This window comes from Panulirus ornatus, chromosome 32, assembly GCF_036320965.1.
Source record: "Panulirus ornatus isolate Po-2019 chromosome 32, ASM3632096v1, whole genome shotgun sequence".
Classification (NCBI taxonomy): Eukaryota; Metazoa; Arthropoda; class Malacostraca; order Decapoda; family Palinuridae; genus Panulirus; species Panulirus ornatus.
This window is the reverse complement of record NC_092255.1, coordinates 23,922,828-23,947,138: the sequence shown is the minus strand read 5'-3', so window position 1 is coordinate 23,947,138 and position 24,311 is coordinate 23,922,828. Positions and strand designations below refer to the sequence as shown.

The 24,311-nt window shown below is 42.7% G+C and overlaps 1 protein-coding gene and 1 long non-coding RNA gene across 8 annotated transcripts in view; both read right to left on the bottom strand.

Moving 5' to 3' along the window:
- Positions 1 to 1,013, bottom strand: part of LOC139759191 (uncharacterized) — a 62,958-nt gene extending 61,945 nt beyond the window's left edge. For all 4 annotated transcript variants that reach the window (XR_011715013.1, XR_011715012.1, XR_011715014.1 and 1 more), the window contains exon 1: positions 759 to 1,013. This is a non-coding gene — a long non-coding RNA (uncharacterized lncRNA). The remainder of the gene's footprint in view (positions 1 to 758) is intronic.
- A 1,325-nt stretch (positions 1,014 to 2,338) lies between these two features.
- Positions 2,339 to 24,311, bottom strand: part of LOC139759188 (uncharacterized) — a 96,624-nt gene continuing 74,651 nt past the window's right edge. For 3 of the 4 annotated variants that reach the window (XM_071681239.1, XM_071681237.1, XM_071681240.1), the window contains 3 exons: positions 7,532 to 7,687; positions 5,964 to 6,057; positions 2,339 to 5,661 (listed from right to left, as the gene is read on the bottom strand). In XM_071681239.1, coding sequence (XP_071537340.1) covers positions 5,537 to 5,661; positions 5,964 to 6,057; positions 7,532 to 7,687 — 375 coding nt within the window. In that variant the 3' untranslated portion in view covers positions 2,339 to 5,536. The remainder of the gene's footprint in view (positions 5,662 to 5,963; positions 6,058 to 7,531; positions 7,688 to 24,311) is intronic. The other variant, XM_071681238.1, reaches the window with a different exon arrangement.

The following is a 24,311-nucleotide window of genomic DNA, read 5'->3' as shown; positions in this document are numbered from 1 at the left end:
AAAAAATCTAATGAATCAAGAAAACCATTCCTATTTCAGGAAAGACATATCTACCATACTGGTCAACCCTATGTATGTAAGTTACATTCACTTACATTTCATAACTTTTTATATGATTAGGTGCAGAAAAACCATTAAAACTTTCTTTTTGCTTATGAATTAAAGTTATATACTTGCAGTTCAGAAAAAATTCATTATATGCCAGATTGGCCAAACCTAAGCAAGAGTGGTGTGGATGCAGCAGCGGGTGCCACAAAAGTAGAAAGTCCCTAGAAATGCCACACAACCACCAACTGTTGTCATTAGTGGATTATCAAGGCCTCCAGGAAGCTTTAGTGACCTCCTTTGTTTGGGTCGTCATCTCTGGTTAACCAAAAGACCCTACAATGCATGAGGAATTCATCTTGTGGCAGGAAAGCACGTCTCAATAATGGGCAAGAGCACTCTAGTACACTTAATTGAGGAAAAAAAGTACCGAAGGGTTAACGATATCATCCCAGCCTTTGCTGTCATGAGTTTACCCTATTATTTGGTGTGAGCTGACTACAATGTTCATACATTTCCACATATGATTCTCACAGCCTTGCTGTGAAGCATATACTTGGTGGATTCAATAATTTCAGTGTTCAAAACAACCATCTGTTCTGATCATTAACAATTCTGACCAGCTTGGTTTTGTTGTTATATCCATTCTCTTATTATAAATAATTCTCCCTCAACTTATTAAATGAACACAATAAAGTATAACTAACACTTACATCTTATTCTTTTCATTCCGAACTGACATGACTTTTCTTCTTGTATCTTCTGTTTTGAGAATTACCATATAAAAATACTGTCACTCAATGTCAAACTCCTGAAGCGCAATGCAGTTTCTGAGGTACTCCTTAGCTTATCACAAGGAATTTCACATTCATCTCTGGTTGGTCACGACTTCTCCAGAGCCCTGTTAGCCGCATGTAATGCGTTGCCCGGGTACCACGACGGGGACGTAGGGATGGATTTTGGTACCCATTTGTATATATACTACTTACTTACATCTTGCATCACTCAGGAACTGCCACATCCAATGGGATGAACTATAGGTCATAAAAGGCAGTGATGTGTGTGTATTTATATGGGAGAGAGTGAGGCATCTGAGAAGTGTGTTGTGTCTTTCCTGTGGTTATTGCATCATGGACATAAGGGGTCCTGGGATTGAGATGTGTTGAAACAGTGTTTGCAGTAATATAGGAATGGGTGATGTATAGTGTTCATGTCTGTCTAGGGACTGATCCGAATGATGTATGTCTAGTGGGGTGGTGTTTAAGACTGAGTTGGGAGGGGTTTGTTTAATGCTTGTCAGCTTATTTGCGTGCATGTGTTTTGTTGAGTGTTACATTTGCTGGGGTGGGGTGTTCTGAAAGTAAACATGACTGAAGTATGAAGCAAAGTTTAGCATTTGAATTTTACTTAAGGGTGGGTGGTTAGTTATGGAGAGGTTTGAGAGGTGCTGCTGCAAAGATTTGAGTGCCAAGCATGTTGAGGTGATAATATTGGGAAGGTCTTTGTTTCAATGTGTAAGTGTTGAATATTGCAAGTCAGCCAGGGACTGTTCCAAGTGTTCTATTTCGCGTGTTTTGTAACTTTGCTGTATTTGTTTGTGAAAGGGTGCAAGACCAGGCAGGTGAGTAGAACGGATGAATTGTTTCCAGAGAATGCTAAGAAATTATTCTCGTCCAAATCTAATGCCAGTTAGTGTCACAGGGCATTTAGAATGTGAGTTGCTTTTGTGTCAACGTTATTAGTCGGGAGAGTAAATGTCGTGTGTGCTGTAAGTGAACCTAGCATAAGATGAAATGTAGACAGGCAGCTGGAGCGGGTGGTATTGCAGTTGAATGCCTTAATTTGAGTAATTTTGAGTGATCAGGGCCTGAACATGCAGAAAGTGTGAAAGGTGTGCCCGGAAGTGTGAACTGGAATAATATGCTGTCAATGGATTGCACCATGGCTTGTGAAGTGGCCAGGGGAAACCTTGGAAAGGTCTGTGAGGCCTTGTTGTGGACAAGGGGCTATGGGTTTTGTTGCATGACAGCTAGAAAATGGATGAGAGTGAATATGGCTATTCTTTGTCTGTTCCTAGCACTCCCTCACTAACACAGGGAATGGTGATCAAGTATGAAAAAAAAAAATCTATAGGTTTTTGGTGCAAGTATGGTTGTGAGATAAATGTGTTTATAGATATAGGTAAATCTACCTACTACAGATGCTTTTATTAACATAGTAAATTCATTACTATACCTCTTTGGATAATAATGCATTTCAAGTGAACTTTGAGGTTGAAAACAAAGTCTTGTAAAAAAAATTATGGATATATTCAAAGATAATACATATACATATAACTGATATGTTACAGCTTATCAACAACAATCACTTGGAGATATTCAAGAATGAATGTTTTAACGTTATTTTTTTACCACATAACACTTCAGTTCCTGTAATTTCAAGCAAACATTATCATTACTATTCAACATACTCCTATCAAACTCTGTTCATATGAGAAAGTTTTGAAATTCATTTTAGAATGTTGCATAACTGGTTTCTGAAGCAAGTCAAAACATGCAACAATTCTGTTTGCATGATTTATCAAAAATAACATGCCCTAAATACACTGGAAGGAAAAGTATATCAACTGTAAATACACTGGAAGTAAGAGTACCTAACCTGTGTGGTAAGCACTTGACTATGTAATAGGTGAAAGACATCGATTTTATATGTCCAGTGAGTCCATATGGTATGTATTTCAATCAACACCTTCAACTGTTTACGATGTGAACATATTGTCAAACAAAAATTCATGTGGAAGCCCAGAAACTTAGAACAATGTATATAAATGTTCATCTGTTATCTTCTACAGTACCAATAAATCAGTTAAATATCTGGAAACTAACTAGAATTCTGATCATGCAGGGCATCAAATGCTGACATCTACTTGTAAGTTTATAAATATATAGTATAAATTGAAAGCTGCTTCAAGATGAAAACTGATGTCTTGGACAATCTGGCTTCTAGTTTATGTCATCCAATAAAAACGTTTTAGTATAAACAACATTACATCTATGAAAAACAGTCAGCTGCATGGCATACCATCGTTACACTTCATGTCATGGTAAGGACGTCAGCATTTCATCTACTTCCCTTAAATGTGCAAGCAAGTTTTTACTTATCATCTTAGATAATGCAAACTTATTCATAAAGTTCAAACAGTACATATAATGAAAATAATCTTGAAGCACACTCATCACATGAGACATCATGAAGAACTTTTAAACACATATCAATGAACCTAACAAAGTCTTTAAAACAAATGTTCTAGAAGTGACATATATTATTTTTTCTTTTCATGGATATGGACGTGAAATATCTTTAACAAATTTGTTTTACATCAATCAAAAAGATTACGATAAGACTGAATTTCAAACATTCTTAAATTCTTTTTAACATTCAGTATTCAAATTTTCAACATAAAAACTCTATTCCTTATGGTCTGATCTTTTACACATTTTGGTAAGTCATAATGTGAACCTAAACCCTACAATAACAAAAATACATCACAACAATGAAGATTCTGTAACTACATTTACAAAATGAAGCATTATCATTAGCGTCTCATGGAGGAAAGCATTTCTTTCTTGAACCATAATTTATGTCAATAGAATGCAAACCTTAATTTATGTCAGTAGAATGCAGGTCTATATATACACATTCTCATTTTTTTTAATATTCATACTATTTGCCATTTCCCGTGTTAGCGAGGTAGCATTAAGAATGGAGAACTGAGCCTTTGAGGGAATATCCTTACTTGGCCTCCTTCTCTGTTCCTTCTTTTGGAAATTTAAAAACAAGAGAGTAGGATTTCCAGCCCCCACATCCAATACTATATCCAAATAATTCAGACGCTGCCCCATGACTTGATTATCTTGTATAAAAATTACTAAATTTTTCTTACAGCTCTATAAAATTATGCTCTAACAGTATTTGAACAGAATGAAACAATTCAGGTAGTATCTAACATTGTGCACTTAGCAAGTAATTTTAAGGGCTATTTTTGAGATTAAGATCTATAATAAAAGTGTTACACTAAAAGTACAGTAATGCTACAAAATTATTCCTTCAAAATTACTCAAAATATTGTGGTATGTTATGCTTGCTGTCACTTAAAATTTAGGAAAATTACCACTAGAAATTCATTTGTAAATTTTAGCTTGAAAACATAAGTATCATAGTAAAAGTGTCTCTTTAGCAACATGCTCTCTGTAACATTGCTGATGGCTGATGTTTAATTGTTTGTTGGCAAGACATTAAATTAAGTTAAGGAGACATCTGATGATTTACAAGAAAAGGAAAGTTCACTGAACAATCCAGATTAAAATTACCACAACATCTCATCACTGGAACAAGAACTGAATATGGATGAGCACCAGATATGAAGTATACGATATAAAAATAATTACAATATATGATATATATACAACAGAGCAAGTGCACAGAGTTATGTCAACCCCTCAAGAGCAAGGCACCTTTGAAAAGACCTCTGTACTATCAGTCCAAACAAACTAATGGCAGAAGGCAGAAGGTTGGGCTGGGAGGAATGATTACAAGTTACGTGAAACAAATCATGATTAGGAGTCACATATATAATGTCACAGAAATTATAAACCCATATTCATAAAAGCCGAATGAAAAGTAGCTTGGTCATCTCAAATTTTCAAGAGTGAATCTACATGCAATAAGATATGCACTTAAACTCTTCCAGTATACACATATATATATGTATGGCATATACAGAAAATATTTGTATAATAGGTATAACAAGAATAATGAACCTGAAAGAGCTTTTACCTTTTTCAAGACCTTTCCTAATCAATGTTAAAAGTATCATAAATAATACCAGGAAAAAATCTAAAACTACAGAACTTTTGGGATACTATGATTTTTTCCAAAATAACTGCTGCAATAAGTTGTTAGGAGCAAAAAATTATGAATAACTTCATAAGTTTTAGGTGCACACATCAATGAGAGAATCATTAACTATGATTTGACATAATGCAGTCATATAAAAGATGGAAGAAAGGGATACATTCGAGGAACACAACACATTTCTTTGCTGCACCAGCAGATACAAAACTAGACCATAACTGTCTTTATCTAAACTAGATATAACACATGTATACATGTGGAAGTAACATATTCTGTATATTCATTTCATTGAACTATGTGTAGCATTATTTCCAAAACAATCACACTCAACATCTAAATACTGTTATCTGGTTAATTCTTTCAGTGTGTGTGGCCACTCAATTCAACACCAGTTGTTCCAAATGCAAACTGATGAAAAACCAGTTTTACAACATAAAATTCTTAAAGATAAAAGGAAAAATTAACCCAAATACTCTTCCTAATCAAAACAAATACTGTTATGTCTCACTAAGTATCACAACTCCAACCCTTACAACCTTTCTGCCTCCAGCTAAACTTCTACCATCCTTTATAAATTCTAGGAAGCAGCTGCAACTTTGAGTTTGGACATCATTAAGAGTTGAAGATAAGCACTCTGAAGGGGACGGTGTCTGGCTAAATGAAGCAGTGCCTGTTCCATACTAAACCATTGACGTCGACGACCTGCAGGAGATGCACAATTATTTCATAAGTTACAGAAATGCATAAGCAAGATATAAAGTGAAAATAAATTTCACTACATTGCATCTGATCAATGATGTACAGTACATCTTTTCTCTTGTTCCTCAACATTTAATGTGAAGGGATGACAAACATTCATCCAATCAAAATGCACTATGCAAACTTATTTGCAACTTTAAATCAATCTTACTTTAAAAATGTAATCATAAGCACTACCTAAGAAATGTACTTCTAAACAAGCTCATTATCACACCACAATACTTGTTTCCTTTAATATGCCTCACCAAGTCTTGCTTCTGGAAAATCTGCATGTTCCTCGGTGACAATGAAGACATATACTGCTGTCCGGTGCTTCTTAAGTCCTGAATGATGACAGGTCTGCCAAAGAAATATGAGTAAAATAACCTTTAGATATGGCAATATATCAAAGACAATACTTTGCCGGTGCTGTAGACTTTCTTACTGTTTTCTGATTTGCTAGTGAACTAGTACACTTGCCTATCAAAATTCTCATCATGAAATACACTTTATGAAATGGGTATTCCAAAACCCAAGTTGTGTTTGTACGAAGAACGATTCACAACTGTAGTAATGCCTACCAACAGCCAGCAACTCAGCAGAGTGTAGCATCACTTTTGTGCTCACAAGACTAATAAAACATGAAACCTTATTAAAAAAAATGGCTACAGAATTTCATAAAGAAGCAGTTTTGCCTTTTTTTATTACACAATACTGTTTAGAGTGAATGAACCCAGAGACAAGAATGTAAACCCCAAATCAACATGCGTAAAATGTGCAATGATGTCCAGTGAGTGTGGGGTGGGGGATCAATTTCAGTCAATTAAGAAACATCCAGTAAAATTACAGCGGAAGTCTGGGTTTATATGATTACACTGATACTGTGCCAGGAGTTGGAATGCAAGTCATGTTTGCCAAACCTCTTTGAATTCTACGAGAGATAGCTCTCTCTTAAGACAAAATGAAAGGCTGGGTGCTGTCTGCATCTGGACTGCAACCTATATATGATACAAAGGTCTTGAAAATGTATGAAAAACAAGAGGAATTGCATCATCGTACAAGGGGATCTAGGGAGACTCTAAAGTTGGTTTGATATATGGTTGATGAAAATCAACCTGATTAAGTGTAAAGTAATGAAAAAAAAAAAGGCCTCAATATGACATCAATTGGTAGGACATATACTTCAGGACTCGGTGTCTCTGAGTGACGGAAACTTGAGAGTTAGCATCATACCTAACCTATCACCAGAGATAGCGAGGTTGTGCCAGAAAACAAAGATACATCCACTTACACACATATATCATAGTCCACGGGAAAAATGAAACACGAAAAGTTCCCAAGTGCACTTTCGTGTAATAATCACATCATCAGGGGAGACACAAGAGAGAAATATAACAGTCAGTTGATATACATTGAAGAGACGAAGCTAAGAAGCCATTTGGTAAACATGTGATTGTCCAAGACATACAACGAGCGTTCATAAACCTATCATTTTACAAATCTTATCAACAATAAAGTTGATATATATATATATATATATATATATATATATATATATATATATATATATATCATACATGACCCTAACCATCCTAGGTTAATGTTAAAGATCGAGAGAAAAACGCGGGCACTTTCTGTACAAAAGTCTGGCCCTCTAGCATCAGGTCAGCATGCACTGCTGCACAGTTTTTTTTTGTAAGACTATTTACAGCCCTTCAAGAGATGATAATCCCCCCCCCCACCCACCCCAATACTCACAGACGTTCTCTCCTTCCAAAATATGGTGACAGCTGGAGCTCCCAGACTAGCTTCACAGAACGCAGGAGCAACTCACCTCGAAGAGCCCGAGGTAGCGGGAGATGTGTCCATGGATGCCTGCCTCCTCCCAAGCTTCGCGCTTGGCGGCGGTGACGGTGTCCTCCCCAGCCTCCAGCCCACCGCCCGGTACCAGCCACACGCACGGGTCCTTCTTGCTCGACACCAGCAACACCTGCCGCACACACATGCACACACCACGTTACTATGGCACACCAAAGACATGTCAGGGTGGGCGGGGGAGCCAAAGTGAGCAGAGTTTGGGAGACGGAGGGTTGGAGGGGAAGGGGAACAGGGTGACGGATGGGGAGCGGGAGAGAGGGATGGAAGGGAAGAAGAGAGCGAGAACAACAAATTTAGCATGACAGGGTAAACATTTTCTATGTACATCTCTCTGTACAAATATAACACAATCTATATTACTACTGTTTGATCACAAAAGAGAAGAAATGAAACTTTGCATCAAACTTTTTCAAGATTTCAGAATTAAAACTCAAAATAGTTTCAATTTGAAAAACAAAACTGGCACTAACTAGTTTATCAATGAATATGTAAACCGATTAACACGTGTAAACGTAGATTCTACCATTGGAAATTTTCGATCCAGCTAAAATATGCAGTACCACTAAGCCTAAAAAGAAAGTACAAACTTGCTAGGCCTTAAAGATGACATGACCTTGCTGTGAACGCTTGTGGAGTTCGGAGAATAAGTAGGAATGTGTCTGAAGTTTGCGTCATCAGCAGAGGAACATCTGAAATTCAGATATTCAACAGACATATCTGAAAGACAAACCTGGGGACTTGAGAGCTTTCAGTACGGGTAGATCTGAAGTTAAAGGATTTGGTAGTGGCATAAGTGTGGGGAAGCACAAATGTTTGCTTGCCAAGGAATGGTCGGATCTTATCATATATATATATATATGATTAGGTACAGTAGGGTTGAGGGTCAAGTCAATTGGGAGGTGAGTTTGAATGGAGAAAAACTGGAGGAAGTGAAGTGTTTTAGATATCTGGGAGTGGATCTGTCAGCGGATGGAACCATGGAAGCGGAAGTGGATCATAGGGTGGGGGAGGGGGCGAAAATTTTGGGAGCCTTGAAAAATGTGTGGAAGTCGAGAACATTATCTCGGAAAGCAAAAATGGGTATGTTTGAAGGAATAGTGGTTCCAACAATGTTGTATGGTTGCGAGGCGTGGGCTATGGATAGAGTTGTGCGCAGGAGGATGGATGTGCTGGAAATGAGATGTTTGAGGACAATGTGTGGTGTGAGGTGGTTTGATCGAGTAAGTAACGTAAGGGTAAGAGAGATGTGTGGAAATAAAAAGAGCGTGGTTGAGAGAGCAGAAGAGGGTGTTTTGAAATGGTTTGGGCACATGGAGAGAATGAGTGAGGAAAGATTGACCAAGAGGATATATGTGTCGGAGGTGGAGGGAACGAGGAGAAGAGGGAGACCAAATTGGAGGTGGAAAGATGGAGTGAAAAAGATTTTGTGTGATCGGGGCCTGAACATGCAGGAGGGTGAAAGGAGGGCAAGGAGTAGAGTGAATTGGAGCGATGTGGTGTACAGGGGTTGACGTGCTGTCAGTGGATTGAATCAAGGCATGTGAAGCGTCTGGGGTAAACCATGGAAAGCTGTGTAGGTATGTATATTTGCGTGTGTGGACGTGTGTATGTACATGTGTATGGGGGGGGGGGGGGTTGGGCCATTTCTTTCGTCTGTTTCCTTGCGCTACCTCGCAAACGCGGGAGACAGCGACAAAGTAAAAAAAAAAAAAAAAAAAAAAAAAAAAAAAAAAAAAAATATATATATATATATATATATACATACACACACACATATATATATATATATATATATATATATATATATATATATATATATATATATATATATATATATATATATATATATATATAATGACAAGCTGTGCAGGAAAGGTTGAGCAATGCAAAGAAGCCCGGGCTCTTTAGCAAACGCCCAGTAGGTTTGGACTGCATTTAAGTCCTCCACAAACAGCCACCGCGCTTGGCCAGCACATAGCCCCTCACAAACAACCACCACGTCGAGCCTCGTATGGTGAAGGTAATAGCAAACGTCAAAGGCAAGGGAAGGAAAAACATTAACAATATTCAGAAGGACACATCACCAAAGACGTATCCCTTGGCTTTGCTCCAACAGCAGGTCAACAGATGGCCCTCCCCAAGCCACCAACCACATCTGTCTGTCTCCCCTACCACCAGCCACAGTTGTCTCCGACTACCAGACACAACTGTTTCCCTACTACCAGCCACAATCGTCTCTGCTACTACCCACAGCCCCACAAGAAATGCAGCTACATAATGAACCACCACATGGTCTGAGGAAGCACCGTCTTTACGTTCCTCCGACGATGATTTCGCCATTCTTGGGACTATTTTCATCACCACTGACATTCTTTCAGAACAAGTGAACATATGAGACAGACTTGCAAAACAGATTCCTCTTTTGTTACAACTTGACCCTCTGAGGACTGCAGCATTATGTGTGAGCACCACGGAAAGACCCTAAGCATGACGCCGGTGGGACTCCCTGATATAATGGGAGTGACCTTTGACCTGACTCTAGGGACACCTTGTCTATCCATGGTGGGGAATCATCACCGCCAGCTTGACTCATCACTGACACAAGAGGGAACCTAGTTTTCGTCTTGGAGTCAAAACACTAGAAAGGAACTAGCTCCCACAATGTTAGCACCTATCCTGACACCTGAAGGACAAAGTTACTCAGAGCTTCCAGACTGTACAGTGCAAACACAGGAACCTCAGAAACAATCACAACAATAAAAATCACAATACCAACAAAAGTATTTAATTCTCCGGGTACACGAGAAAGGTCCCAAAAGAGGACCAGATTCTACATATACGTCGAGGAGTGGCATTCCTCAAGACATGTGTTAATGGCGCCCACTGCGAGCTTGGCCTTCACGCTTGCACATGAATACCCAAGTAACACAGGTCCACCGACATTACAGCAAGATAGCCAGCCAGTTATTGATAAAGTAAATGAGCCTGGTGACTCCTGCCTTCTGTATTCCTTTGTCCGTGTGACTATTTATCTTCACACACACACACACACACACACACACACACACACACACACACACACATATCTCAGGCAGCCTTGGGGCAGAGCTATCCACGTGACCACCATGGTATTATTTCGCTATTCCTAGTAAACAAATTTACATCAGTTCTTACATTTCAAAAAACCCTTCAGCAAGTCGGTCCGGCCTTGAAGCATGACGGTGTAACACTTGGGTATGACGGCCTAAGCACTGACCTGTCCCTTCACGGGTAAGGTCAAAGGCCAGGACATCACCCCTAAGGTTCGTACCGTCAAGCTTATCGGGTTAACTGATATATGCAGGATGTGCCAGTTCTCAATTCTGCTGTGATATACTGCTATGATTATTTGTGTCACAGATATCCTTATCAACGTATCTAGTACGTCCTTTTGTGGTGAGAATGTGTTTCTACACGTACTGCTTAAGGCAGTCTGGGTAAATTAAGGGGCATACAAACGACGGCAATGCATAAGCGTTTTCGCGGATCAATCATTAAGTTTTGCCAGCTACGACGGCTACAGAAGAGTCAGGCTGACACTAGCTGTTACGGAGATGTCACACGGCATCCAACATGGCTCCGGTGTGAAGACACTTGACATACGAGAGCCATCCTGGCCCTAGGTGTCACCTTACTGTCCCCAGTGTTGGAGGTGCAGCAGACCCCCTCCATCACCGCCGCCATAATGAGGAGCCCTCAAGCACAAAAACACCACAATGTTTACTGGACTTATTTGTACACGTCCGAAGAGTAGTATCCTTGAGCTTGGATGGCTGCGTTGCTCACCTTACGGTAATTAACTCATACATGACATATATCCGATCTCCCCCGGCCACTTTGGATAACTTGAATAATTACATTTCATCAGCATCACGGCGGAAAAAAAAACTTTGCCAATCAAGACACGTTTAAAGAGAACAGCTCACATAAATCCCAAGGATTTTACCTCCCCTGAGTAAGCAAGAATCGTTGGCATCCACCACCAACAACGCCACGCATCCGTCACCACACATCTTGCACATCTAAGACCCAGAACGCTTTCATCTTGTTCCCTACGTCACAGCAGAATGCCATGTTCTCATCATGCCGTGGGACGTCACGTGTTATGGAGCCTGTGCTCCAATAAGCTAAGCCGCTCCGGCCTTGGCTGCTCTCCGGCAGAGAGAGCAAATAACAAAGGTAAACACGCGGCTGGCGAGTGTTGAGTGGAAAGCCATGCGTGGGTTCCTTGGGGCTCCATGACTAACCTCTTGAGCACGACGGTACGACCCTCGCGCACGACGGTGCGACCCTCGAGCACGATGGTGCAGCCCTAACGCTCAGCGTTCGTGCCACCTTGCTCAAACCTCAAGGTAAGTCAGTCACAACGCAGTCCAAGAACTTGTCTTTATCCTTGCAGACAGAAACCCACGCGTCAAATACCACAGAAAACGTAGGTTAAGAGCAGCAGCCGAAACTGCTGATGTATTTAATTCCCAGTGGACTCGACAAGGGCGCTGTTCACGTGGTGGTCATGGTGCCGGTGCGTGACGTGGTGGCGTTCCCAAGGGCAGGTCCCCACATCCCCACCTGTTCTTCCACAACGCCGCCCTACACAAGTAAACCTCCGCAAGGGAGCTAATCTTTTCACATGATGAATCTTTGTCATTATACCTAAGCACATGGGAAGACGTGTCTCGTGCGTGTATTCTATGAAATAAAAGTCCAGCACTCTTTGTTGTCTCTGTAGTTTATACATTTTCCTTCTCTACTCTTTAATATCATATCCACTGAACCCAATCTCGTATACTGTACGAACTGTTCTGAGGAAAACCTGATAAAATATGCAGAACCTAATCATAACATTGTTAGTTTAATCGATCTATTCACTAGAAATTTCAAGCACCTTTGTTACGATGAGGGCAAGACATTGTAGGCATTCGACTAATTAGAATGTATACTGGCGAATGTGAGGCAGGTGAGAGAGGTGGGCGGAGGGCTCCACGTGTTTGAGGCATGTTACAGAGATGGAATGAGGGTCCCATGTATTCTAGGTACGTTAAAGAGAAGGACTGAAGTACTCGCGTATTCAGTATACGGACACAAGCAATGTTCAGCAAACATAAATGATTTAATTAGATGTTCAAGAGACAGATCACTCAATCCCAGTCATGCAACACAATATAAATGGAACACTCTGTACCTCGCAGTGTATTCGATATTCTGTCAACCGTGAAAAGGAACGGGTATGTTTATACTGACAATCTCTATGTTTATTTCTGTGCTATTGCTATCCTTCTTGCCCACCAGGGAAAGGCTAATATCATGCGTCAGTCAAACGGCCAGGCACTCATACCAAAGGATCGTACGGCTGTGTTCATCAAGGATCGAACCGCTGTGCTCTATAATGGGTCGCTACCGTCGCACTCAAGGTGATACACCTCTTCATAACCTGCCAATATTCAACTCAAAGTAACGTCTATACACACAGTAAGTGTTTCTTCCAAAATGTAGGTCGTGACGGCCGCATCACAAATGTATACAATTTACATACCACCACAAATCTATATAATTTGCACACTACCGACAGAATACGTTTAAAAGGCCATTCTTAAATGACAAAAAAGTACAAAATTTAGGGATCACCCACCACGAGTGTAGTCGAGTCTCTCTCTCTCTCTCTCTCTCTCTCTCTCTCTCTCTCTCTCTCTCTCTCTCTCTCTCCCTCCTTGCCGCATAAACGGGTGATCACAAACTGTCCCGAGTAACACACAATCATTCGGACGTATTTCACGGGCACCTGGAATCCACGCGCCTCACGGGGACCAAATTTTCTGACCCCTTTTCACAAGACCCCGAAATTCCCCGTGAAGATGACCCCCCTTTTAAAAAGCGAGAACTCGAGAATCCTTATGAAGTGAAGAATGAACGATCATCAGTTGGAGAAAGTGTCCTGTCTTGAAAGTTTCATTGTTCTGTGAATTTACCCCAAGCCTCACCACAAATAAAAATCTGCTTATCAGAAAAAAAGGGAGAGAGAGAGAGAGAGAGAGAGAGAGAGAGAGAGAGAGAGAGAGAGAGAGACAGAGAGAGAGAGAGAGAGAGAGAAATTTCGACTGAATGTCTGCTCTGAAGAAAAAAAAAATTTTGCTCAGAAAAAAATCGAGACTGCTTCAGCCGAAAAAAAATCAAGTCCCTGAATTTACGTATCTCAAAATTCAGAGAAAATGTTCGTTTATACATATTATAAGTGACATGACACAACCCGTCTGAAGAACTGCTTTTGAATAAATCTGAAATGCCTTCAGCTTTCGGGAGTACATAAAGCTGGGGGATCAACCATTACAATGCTACTTGTCTTCCACAGTCCTCCTAACCGTGAAGAATTCCACTATGACCCACATAACTGCAGCATCAACCGTGTGGGTTCCATATCACTCTCAAGTCCTTCCATTTTCAATGATTCATTTCTCTTTAACAAGTTCCCTTCACATACCTGAAGCGTCCCGACCCAAAGGATCAGAACAACAACTTTTCTCCCCCAATCGAATGAGCCGTTCCGGATGTGTCCGACTCACAGTGAGCGCCTGCGCCGACGTGGTGGCCCCGGTAGGTGATGAATATTCACATCAAGACACGATCACTTCCTGCCCGACCGCCTGCTGATCTTCATCGCAAGTCATTACCCGAAGTGTTCTGGCCACGCGTCACATGAAGAGGGAACAGGGAAGACATGACTAAATCGTAGTTGATCCCCCAGGGACTGCGACTGGAAAGGTTGTTAAGACTACCTGGTCCAAACTCTCCTGCCTGTAAGAGTTATTCAGTTATGTGATCTGTTCCGCCAGGAGACATCCCCCACCCATCAGCTTGGATGAGACAATAGCAACAAGAAACTAAAGTCTTAATAGAATACGATTTCCTAGTTTAATAGAGGTAACGGTATATGCAGATGAACTTCACCTTATACGAGTTCATCACAGAAAACAACGTAAGACTGAGAGATTATCCTGTACTTGGTTAAAAACGAGTAAAAACGCGATTTAATTTGCCGCCTCGAGCTAAAGCAGGCATAATGACCGTTTAAAGATGCAATTGCTCACCGACGAGCCATCTGTTCTATTATCCTGCCTCCATCTATACAGTGGTGAGTGGGGAAGAGCTTTATTACCCTTTATTATCCGGCCTCTATCTAGTGGTGGATAGGGAGGAGCCTTCAGCTCTACTATCCTGGTTCCCTCGGTACAGATTAGGAATTTCAGACAGTAATTACTGACCTCCAGCAGAGATTCTCGTCATATCGTATCAGGTCTGTCCTCGCTATGTTAAGCCCATGCTAACCTCGTCATAGGTCTTCCCTTACTCGTCTTTCCTTTGTAACTTCCATGTTAACCTCGTCATAGACCATAGGTCTTCAGCTGACTCCATCTTCTGTAACTTCCAGGTTAGCCTCTCGTCTGTCCTCTGGCCCTCATGTCCTCCAGAACTGTTGTCATCTTATAAACACAAGGTATTGACACAGCCCTGCTCGGGTGGTTAAGAAACCTGACCCACTTCTGACCAGGCAGGAGGTTCCTGTGCCGGTGTCTTATATATAGGGTACATTATTCTTATCTGCGAGTGGCGGTCCGTCTGTTGATACCCCTACCTCCTTCCAACCTCTCGAGACCTCGCTCCTGGCACTGACAACAGGACAGGCGTGTCTGCTTCGCCTCAAGGTTACGGATAAGCTTATATCCCTGGACCATGACGGTACGACTCTTGAGCACGACGGTATAACCCTTGGGGTATGCTGGTCAAGCCCCTCAGCATACCCTTAAGATCAAGTCTGCCAGGACATCATACGCTAGGGTTGTACCGTCGTGCTCAAGGGACTAAACCTCCAAATTCACCACTCATGAACTCTCAATCACAGAAGCTAAACTTCATTCCAAGGACGATATATTGACGACTGTCTTCCTCTGCGTCAGGTATGCAGCCCACGGCATGTTATCCTCTATTTAAAGCAGGTAGGCAGGAAGTCGCATCCATGAGGGTAAGTGGCCCGCGGGGTAAGATATGAATCAAAGACGGTGTTACTGGACGCTGCCCACCTGGCTCAGGTTACACCTTCAGCAAGGCTGTATCTTTGGGACTAAAGTCATCACGTCAAAGAACTTCTCATTCCAAGGGAGTCTGCATTTTCCCTACTACTGGAAGTGGTGCAAAGCCTTCAACTGCAAGGAGCCTTGAGAAACGTCCTGGGTAACATCACGACTCTTCTCACTGCAAGTGGTGCTGGAGCAATTACAAATAAGAAAGACGTGACCTCGTGTGTTACGCCGCGTCTTGCATGTGGAGCCATACATATCAAACATGTTGTCCCCCCTCGTGTCTGGTGTGTTGTTTTGACTGTACAAAAACATTTATCATAATTACCATTATAATCATTATCATCAGTTATTACTTTCATCATCCGAGTTTAAGAACCTCCCAAGCAAGATGAGGCATAACTAGGTAGGGCAGAGGGCAGTCACAAACAGAGCTGTGCAAATGGATAACCTTCGCTGCCACCCAAGAGCCAACGAGGAAAGTAAAAATTCGGGAGTGGCCTGACCTGATGAGAACGTGTCTCTTTAGGTCGAAGGTCAACACAGAGTACGAAAAAAGTCTTAAAGGTTAGTATTCTATACAAATTTCGACCACACACCGAAGTTCAGCATGATATTGACAATAAAATCTGACTAGCAATACGAAACGAACATGATAACCAAACCTAACATTAAATCTATGGCGCATAACAGTAAGCTGGTCATCAACAACCTTATTCAAAAGTTACTACTATTGATCCCAATCTATAATACCTTCTCACCTTAAAAGCTTACAGAGTAAATATGCTACGATGACATCCAACCTGACATACCGACTGTCACGAGACATCTAACTACTGACACCAATTGATATGACACACTGATCACATCTGTTGATACGACGTCACGCTATCTATAGACCTCTGTGACACTCTGAAAAAACTCACGAGCTCTGAGAGCCACAGGCTGACCCTCTTTTATACGGTAATACATCTTGGCCCGAGAAAGTAAGTCAACCTTGTGAAGGCTCTTGATGATGTCACTGGCCTACCCTAGGAGACGTGGAGGCGCCTCTTGCTCCCTTATACGGTGTACGTAGTCCGCAGAGGCAGATTACATTATAAATCTTTCCATTGTTCCTCTTGACACATGCCAGTCCTGCTATGTAAGCAGGTGGACACTCATCACACGTGTCCTACGATACACTCGCTCTGCTTTTATGCATACCTACTTTCTTCACCTTTGTGAACTCTGGGGGTAAGTATTTGGGCTTAAGACGAGTGAAAAATTAAATCAATATATCTAAATTCATGCTCTTCTGGCTCGATAACCTTAATTATGACGAAACGCACTTGTCCAACGCTTTATACATCTGCCTGGAATTTGTTTAGAAAACGAGACATTTCCAGCTACTGCAAATGGATCTGTTAAACATACGATTCTGCCAACGAGTGACTATGTTCTACTATGCCCCAGTAACTATTGCATCTACTCCCCAAGCTCCAGCACGCCTCTGTGACTATCTGAAGTGATGGACTACAACACAATAAAACTTCTTTGAATGGTGAGTGTTCTAGTAACCAAACGTGCTTCACTACGTTCACTAGTCCCTACGGTGTGTTCCAGTCACCATTCAACGAATAAAAATAAAAAAATATTTACCTATTTATAGCCGAATAATCCAAAATTACGAGTACAGTAAGTTCATTCACCGCACAAAATGACAATATTCTCCAATAGCATTTATCACATCCCAACCAACGAGCTTAATGCCATAAGTCCACAAGCATGACGGTGCGACACTAAGGTATGATGATGATGATGACTTGGTCTTTGACCCAACCATTTTAGGGTCAGGTCAAAGGCCAGGCCATCATATCCAAGGACTGCACCGTCGTGCTGAAGGGTAGTACCATTGTACTCAAGGGTCGCACCGTTATGGGCACGGGTATAATCAACATAAACACTAATCACATCATCATTAAGGCCCAATTCTCCACTGTGATTATTCTCAGCACCTAGAGCCTAGTTCAGGCACCGGGCCAATGCTCTGAGTCCTTCGCCCCTCTCCCGCCCACTCCACTGTCCACAGCTATCAATAACCCGTAAATAACACACCACACACACCCTGCTGCTACTCCCACTGAATACAAAAACATGGCATACCCCATGAGACCATTAATAAAACATGATATCATGACCACATGGGATCTTCGGCCATGATTACCTCAAGGTTGAATGTAATGACGATGGCAAACGCGTCCTTCAGAATCTGATCCCTTCCTTTTTACGAGATTCCCGGTTCGTTCCTGAGCGGCAATCAACTGATCTCCTTACCCAGCCCTAGAGGCCGTCCACACCCACCCTAAACATGGTTTAAATCTATAGCCACACCCACCTACACCAAAACAACACCCTTCCCTCTTAAAGATCAGGGTCACTCTTCAAGTAGCCATAAAACTTCAACTACAGCTAACGTAACCCTGCCTCAGGGTTAGGTCCCTACAACCACAAATAGCCATAACAGATTTTACACAGAATTCAAGTTGTTCTCCTGGTGCTTGTTGCAGACTACATATACCAGTGACATGCAAAGGCAAGTGGGAGAGAAAAATCTTGTTACTGGCACATTTCCCTGGAGAGCATTTTTCTGTTGTGAGTTGGTAGAGTGGACTGCAGGCCGGGGAGCTATCTTTACCTGTTCCTACTTTGGCGAGGGAGCATTACGTGTCCAGTAGGTGCGTCTCGTCTGTGACTCCCACGTTTAAATATAGCTTCAGTACTTGAACAGAAATATATCTAACAACGACTGATCGTGTGCGAATGATCATTTACACGGTTGTATACCTCGGCCCTCTAAGGTGGGGGCATCCTCGACCCCCTCAGGTCTATCCTATCCCCTACGCTCAAGGGGGTCCACCCTGGCCCACTCAGGGGTCCATTCTGGCCTTCTCCGAGTCCACCGGGTCCCCTCTCAGGAGTTGCACCCTCGTCCCTCCAGACAGCAGGGTGAGGGGAGGACCCTCCCGTGCAGCAGCAACACGGATGTCACGACCTCAGGGAGTCGTCACGGACCGCCTGCAAAATAACGAACGCGACCTCGCCCCAACACGACCTTTGCTCCCTACCCCACTACCACAATCTCCCTCTCGGCAGAACAGTGCTACTCCATATCGACCTCCACGAGGACGATTTACCGCTGCTGCACAACGGGACGACCAGCCTAAGGTGCCGGAATAGTCCTTCTCATTTAATCAGCCGAAAAAAGAAAACGGCTATTTAAATTCAACAGGTGACTTTGACTTCTGACCTTTTAATAAGATAATCAATAAGCGCACACCTTTCTAAAAACAATAAATAGCCCAACTTGTCATAAATGATCCGGTACAACTGGATGTCCTTTTTAGAATGTTCTGCAACGAAAGTAAACACACATACATACCTGTACGTACACCATTCTCCGTAAGGCAGAAATTAGCGTTGCGTCCTACCAATCTCACAGGCCTGGGTTCGAGTCCCAGGGCATGTCAACTGGCTCACAGCCAACCCAGCCATTCATCCTTCCAATTTGGGCTAGTCGATGACTGGCTACCTGGCGTAAGCTGGGGTGTGTATATGCGCGTACCCACAATATCAAGGAACAGGAAGCATACATGAAATTTTCCCCCTGTAACACACACACACACACACACACACACACACCTTTGCCCTCTCAGGGGGTAGAGTATTTACCATCGTTGTCCATGATTCACACATGAGCACCCTCAGTTTCAAATCCTGGGTGCGGCAGTCGGCCCAAAGTCAACCTTGCTGTTCATCCACCTCTCCGGGAAACTTGATAACGGTAATAAGTGTGTGTGTGTGTGTGTGTGTGTGTGTGTGTGTGTGTGTGTGTGTGTGTGTGTGTGCACGAATAAAGACACGGTACACAAACAACGATCACATACGGGGTAACGTGTATAAACCTCTCCCTGTGCAACATGAATACATGCCTACACAGATAACAACCATTATACACCTAGCCACAACCCAGGAGGGTTGTTTGCCTCTCGTCAGTATGTATCGCCAGGTTGAAGTACAGCAGACCTGAGCGTGCGACATTGTGAGTGCACCACTCAACGTGGCCGGCAGCCAGACCCCTGGGAAAACCCTTGCTGCCACCACCGCCCTCTCAAACAACCACACCTACCCACCCCACACTTCCCAAGCTCCGGAAGGTTCTTGACAAATCCTGATCCTGTCGCTCGCTCCTTACATGCCCTTCATCCATACTATCAGAGAAATACTTCGTCCGTGTCTACTGACATAAGTAAAGGTTTATCAACTACACTAAATCTGGTCATACATCGGCTGGAGCTACGCGAGTCTCCACCTTTTTGTATACGCTGCCTTGGGGAAACCCGAACCCAAGTAGAGAGAAACCGTACAAAACCTTCGAGCACAGCTATGGTGTTCACGTCAAGCATATACTAAAATGTAGCGGGAGTGTAAATGGCAGTCAGTATAACGTGACAAGTTTTTGCCTGGAAATTAAAGTATAAGGTCTTGTATCATTCTATTTGTCTCTTTTTTTTTTTCTTTTTTAGATATAGTGAACAACATGGCCTGTGCAAAACATGTCCCAATCAGGGCCATCTCGAAAGAAAAGAAAATGGTACCAGAAAGAGAATTTGAATAAATCACTGGGCTCCTCAAGGTGTCTGTAGACCTGACTCAAGAGGGGAATTCAACAGCTTTACCCTTCGAGGAAAGGCGGTCATCATGAAGGTTAATATTCGTATGGTTGGTCTCAAAAGAGAAACGATGGGAAGCAACAGCCTGACGTGTGACGCGGGTCCTACCTCTGGTGGCAGGAAGGCCTAGACACAGCTCATGAAAAGCAGAGACCGAAATAACGCATGCAGAACAGGAAGAACGCAACAACACCACGGTGGAATAAGAGGGATGGGTGAAGAGCGTTGATAACTGGGGAATCGATAAGTAGGAAGGCTTTCCATTCCATCCTGAGTAAAAGAAAAGGGGTGGAAGAAAAACACCCAAGATATGCGAACAGTTTTCCTCACCGGAAACAATAAAGTCCCTGGAGACCAATAGTTGCTCACAAGATAAGTAATCAAGGCACTCCAACAACTTCCCCAGCTTTTGGGGTGCAGATTCTGTGACGCTCACTGTGTGAGGTCTCCAGGATAGGGTGAAAGGTATGGTCATGTCTTACATGTGTATATCATTGCGGGGATGAATCGTGTTTTACAAAAGTAAATAGAAGAAAAAGTAATATCTACAATGATATATATATTATCGCCGTGTTAGTGAATCGAGCTAGAGGCTGATGAGGGATGAGAGGACAGAACCCTGGGATATATCACGGTTGATGGGACACGACGAAGAAGTAGCTCCATACAGACGACAGCATGGACCATCTAGGGGAAACAATGAAACAGAGAGACCCAGAGTAGCCGAAAGAAGGAGGTTTGGAAGGCAACGAGTTGCATCATACCGTGTGAAGTGCTTCAGAGATGTTAAGGGCTACGATTCACTAAGATCCATGACAGAGTTGGACCGGAGGTGGGTCACGAAAGAGATCGCCAAGAGAATTTGCGCAACAAATGCCGTACTGATGATGACAAAGAAGGGAAAGGAACTCTATGTGTCTGAGATAGGGAGTTAATGAGTTTCAAAGGCTTTGGAGATAGCGAAAGTGAAAGCACTGAGGCGATAGTTTGAAGGGTCAAAACGGTCTTCTTTCGCAGGGATACAGTGCACAAAGTCATGCTTCCAATAAGGGAAACTGAAGAGTTCTAATAGGCAGACGAAACAGGAGAACAAGGATCGGAGGCATAATCCCTTAAGACTCGAGGATGCATGCTATTGCAAACTCTTTTTATGAAAGTTCAAATGTTTTTCCGACTAACAGCTTTAAAATGATTCCGAGAGACAGGAAAGCAGAGAGGCAATCACGGGAAAGGGAAGTTTCAGAGCCTGATAGGCTCTGTCTCCAATGCGACACACATCAGAGTAGGAGCGAATAAACCATGATTTGGGGGGGAGAAGAATCTGGCTGAAGAAGGTAATGTAGGACTCCATCCCAGCCAAGGTAGCCTCCACTAAACGGTCAACACAGCTGGGGGTATCCTAGCCAGCGAAGCAGTACTCGTCCCAAGGAAAATCGGCATATAAGCCGCGCACGGATGACAGATGGGGTCTAAAGTGCTAGGCCTGACGTTTCCAGGAAGGATAAAGGGGGTGGGTGTGCCTACCTGGAAGTGACAGAAATAAGCGTGCGGTTTTCCTTATATCTTATGTAGTACCCAACAATATGCCCGCCTGCAAGGGCTGTTGAAATCTCTTCTAAAACGGTAATAACTAATTTACCACGGCAGACAAAATGTGAACACACTACATAGAATCCAAACTAATCAACACAAAATTCACGCATACACTAACTCCTCGGGTCCTTGGCTGACTAGCTGGTTATTTTGGGCTTTAGTCCTACCTACTGCCAGGGTCATTAAGGCCGCCAGAGTCAAGGTACAACCACCAGTCGAAAAATCCTGTGTTCAGGATAATTCTAACATCACATACGTTCTCACTGCACATATAACCTATGGGCACTCCGTGTACACCCATAATCTGGTCAGAGCACAGCTCTGCCGTGTTGTTAGCATGATAAATAGGTGACACTGGCAATAAATATGGCTTAGGTGCGTTGTACGTTTGTCACAAAACATGTAGCCAAAGAGGGTCATGATAAATGTGTGGGGACTTTGACAGCGTCGCACTACATAAAACAGGTCGCAGGAGCTAAGAATTACGAGCAGGCGTCACAATACAAGCCAAGCGGCTAGTCTGCTTCCCCTCACGACCTCCTCTCCCTCAACACGGAGTGAAGGGCAGCCAGTTTTTGTGTCGCCAGTGTTGGTGGGCCCACGTCGAGTGCTGCAAGGAGGAGGAGCTCTCTCTCTCTCTCTCTCTCTCTCTCTCTCTCTCTCTCTCTCTCTCTCTCTCTCTCTCTCTCTCTCTCTCTCTCTCTCCTCGATCGTGCCATACACTTACACGGAAGAACTACCCAACCAGATACACTCTAGCTTTACCTTCATATCAATCTAGGTTTATGTGGGTACAGAACGAGTCCTTTCATTCTGAATGAAAATTGATCTAATATCCTCAAGCTTTTATGGTTATCTTAATGTTACGATCGGCCCATTTCTGTCTCGCCAAGCGGAAGATGACCTTACAGGAATTAAAAAAAAAAAAAAAAGAAAAACACTATTCACTGATAATAAGTTATTATCATCACATTTATTATTAGTATTACTGCAATCATATCCCAGCAGCGAGTGTGGAATATATATATATATATATATATATATATATATATATATATATATATATATATATATATATATATATATATATATATATATAAACACTAGCTCAGTGAGCCATACGAAGATTTATGTGTGGTGTGAAGGGTCTAGTGGACGGCCGGCTACACCACACTGTGGCGCCACCAGATACGATACATTACAGGGTCACGTCTACCTTGTTGTGCCACGCCTACTTTTGTCCTACCACGTCTACCTTGTCCTGCCACGCCACCTGCTTGTCCTGCCGTGCCCTCCCTGTTCTGGCACGGCGACCTTGTCCTGCCTTTCCCAGGGTATCAAGTGTAGCAGGAAAGGCTGGCGCGCCCCGTTGCGCTTCACAAAAACGTTCACAAAACTGTCCGAACCTTATAACCTTTACAGTGAACTTCACAATCATACTTTCAACACAATACGATGTCTCAAACAGCAGACACTGAATGTCATCATGGACTCAACACCGTGGAGAAGCCTTACGGTGTTACTTGAGCTCCTGTGGTAACGTAACGCGGCGTTGTGACCAAAGGACACCTCCCGTGTCATGCAGCCAATAGGACAAACCTACAGTATGTCATGCAGCCAATATAACAAACTTACTGTGTCTCATGTAGACAAATGTCACAACGAAGACGTCGTTCTGGTCGCCACCTTAACTGATCTTGTTACATGCACTAACTCCTTTGAGCGTTAAGGTGCGACCTTTCGGTATGATGACCTTAGGGTTCGGATCAGAGGTCAGGCCCTCGTACCCTAGGACTGAATCATGACTGCCGTGACCTCAGATTTAACATAACTATGATCCCAGTAACCAAACACTGGGGTGACTAGACTCTGAAGCACCCGTGTCAAGCCTACTGATAAATCACCTCTTTACATTTCTTCTACTTAACGAATCACGTGATCATCGCACTCCCAGAAGCCAGCCCTCCGAGAAACTCCTGCCATTGTCTTCAATTCCTAAAACCAGTCGCTCTACCAACATCTCAAAGAACACTCCAAGAACCCCTCGAAGTCGAAACTTCCTAAAACCCTCCAACAAATCCCTCCCAAACTCTTCGACTCTCTCGACCCGTCGCTCCACTCAGAACTCAAGAAACGTATCCATATCTTCACCCTCACACACCTAGACCTGTACCCCGTATAACCCTCCTCATACAGGGGGTAATACAGCCTCCTCCTCCTGCCTCATGAACAGTTACCTATGTGACTCTAACAAACCTGTGCATCACGATATCAAATCTTCGTGTCATGGATACACATCATGGCTGTATCCATGAAATACCTT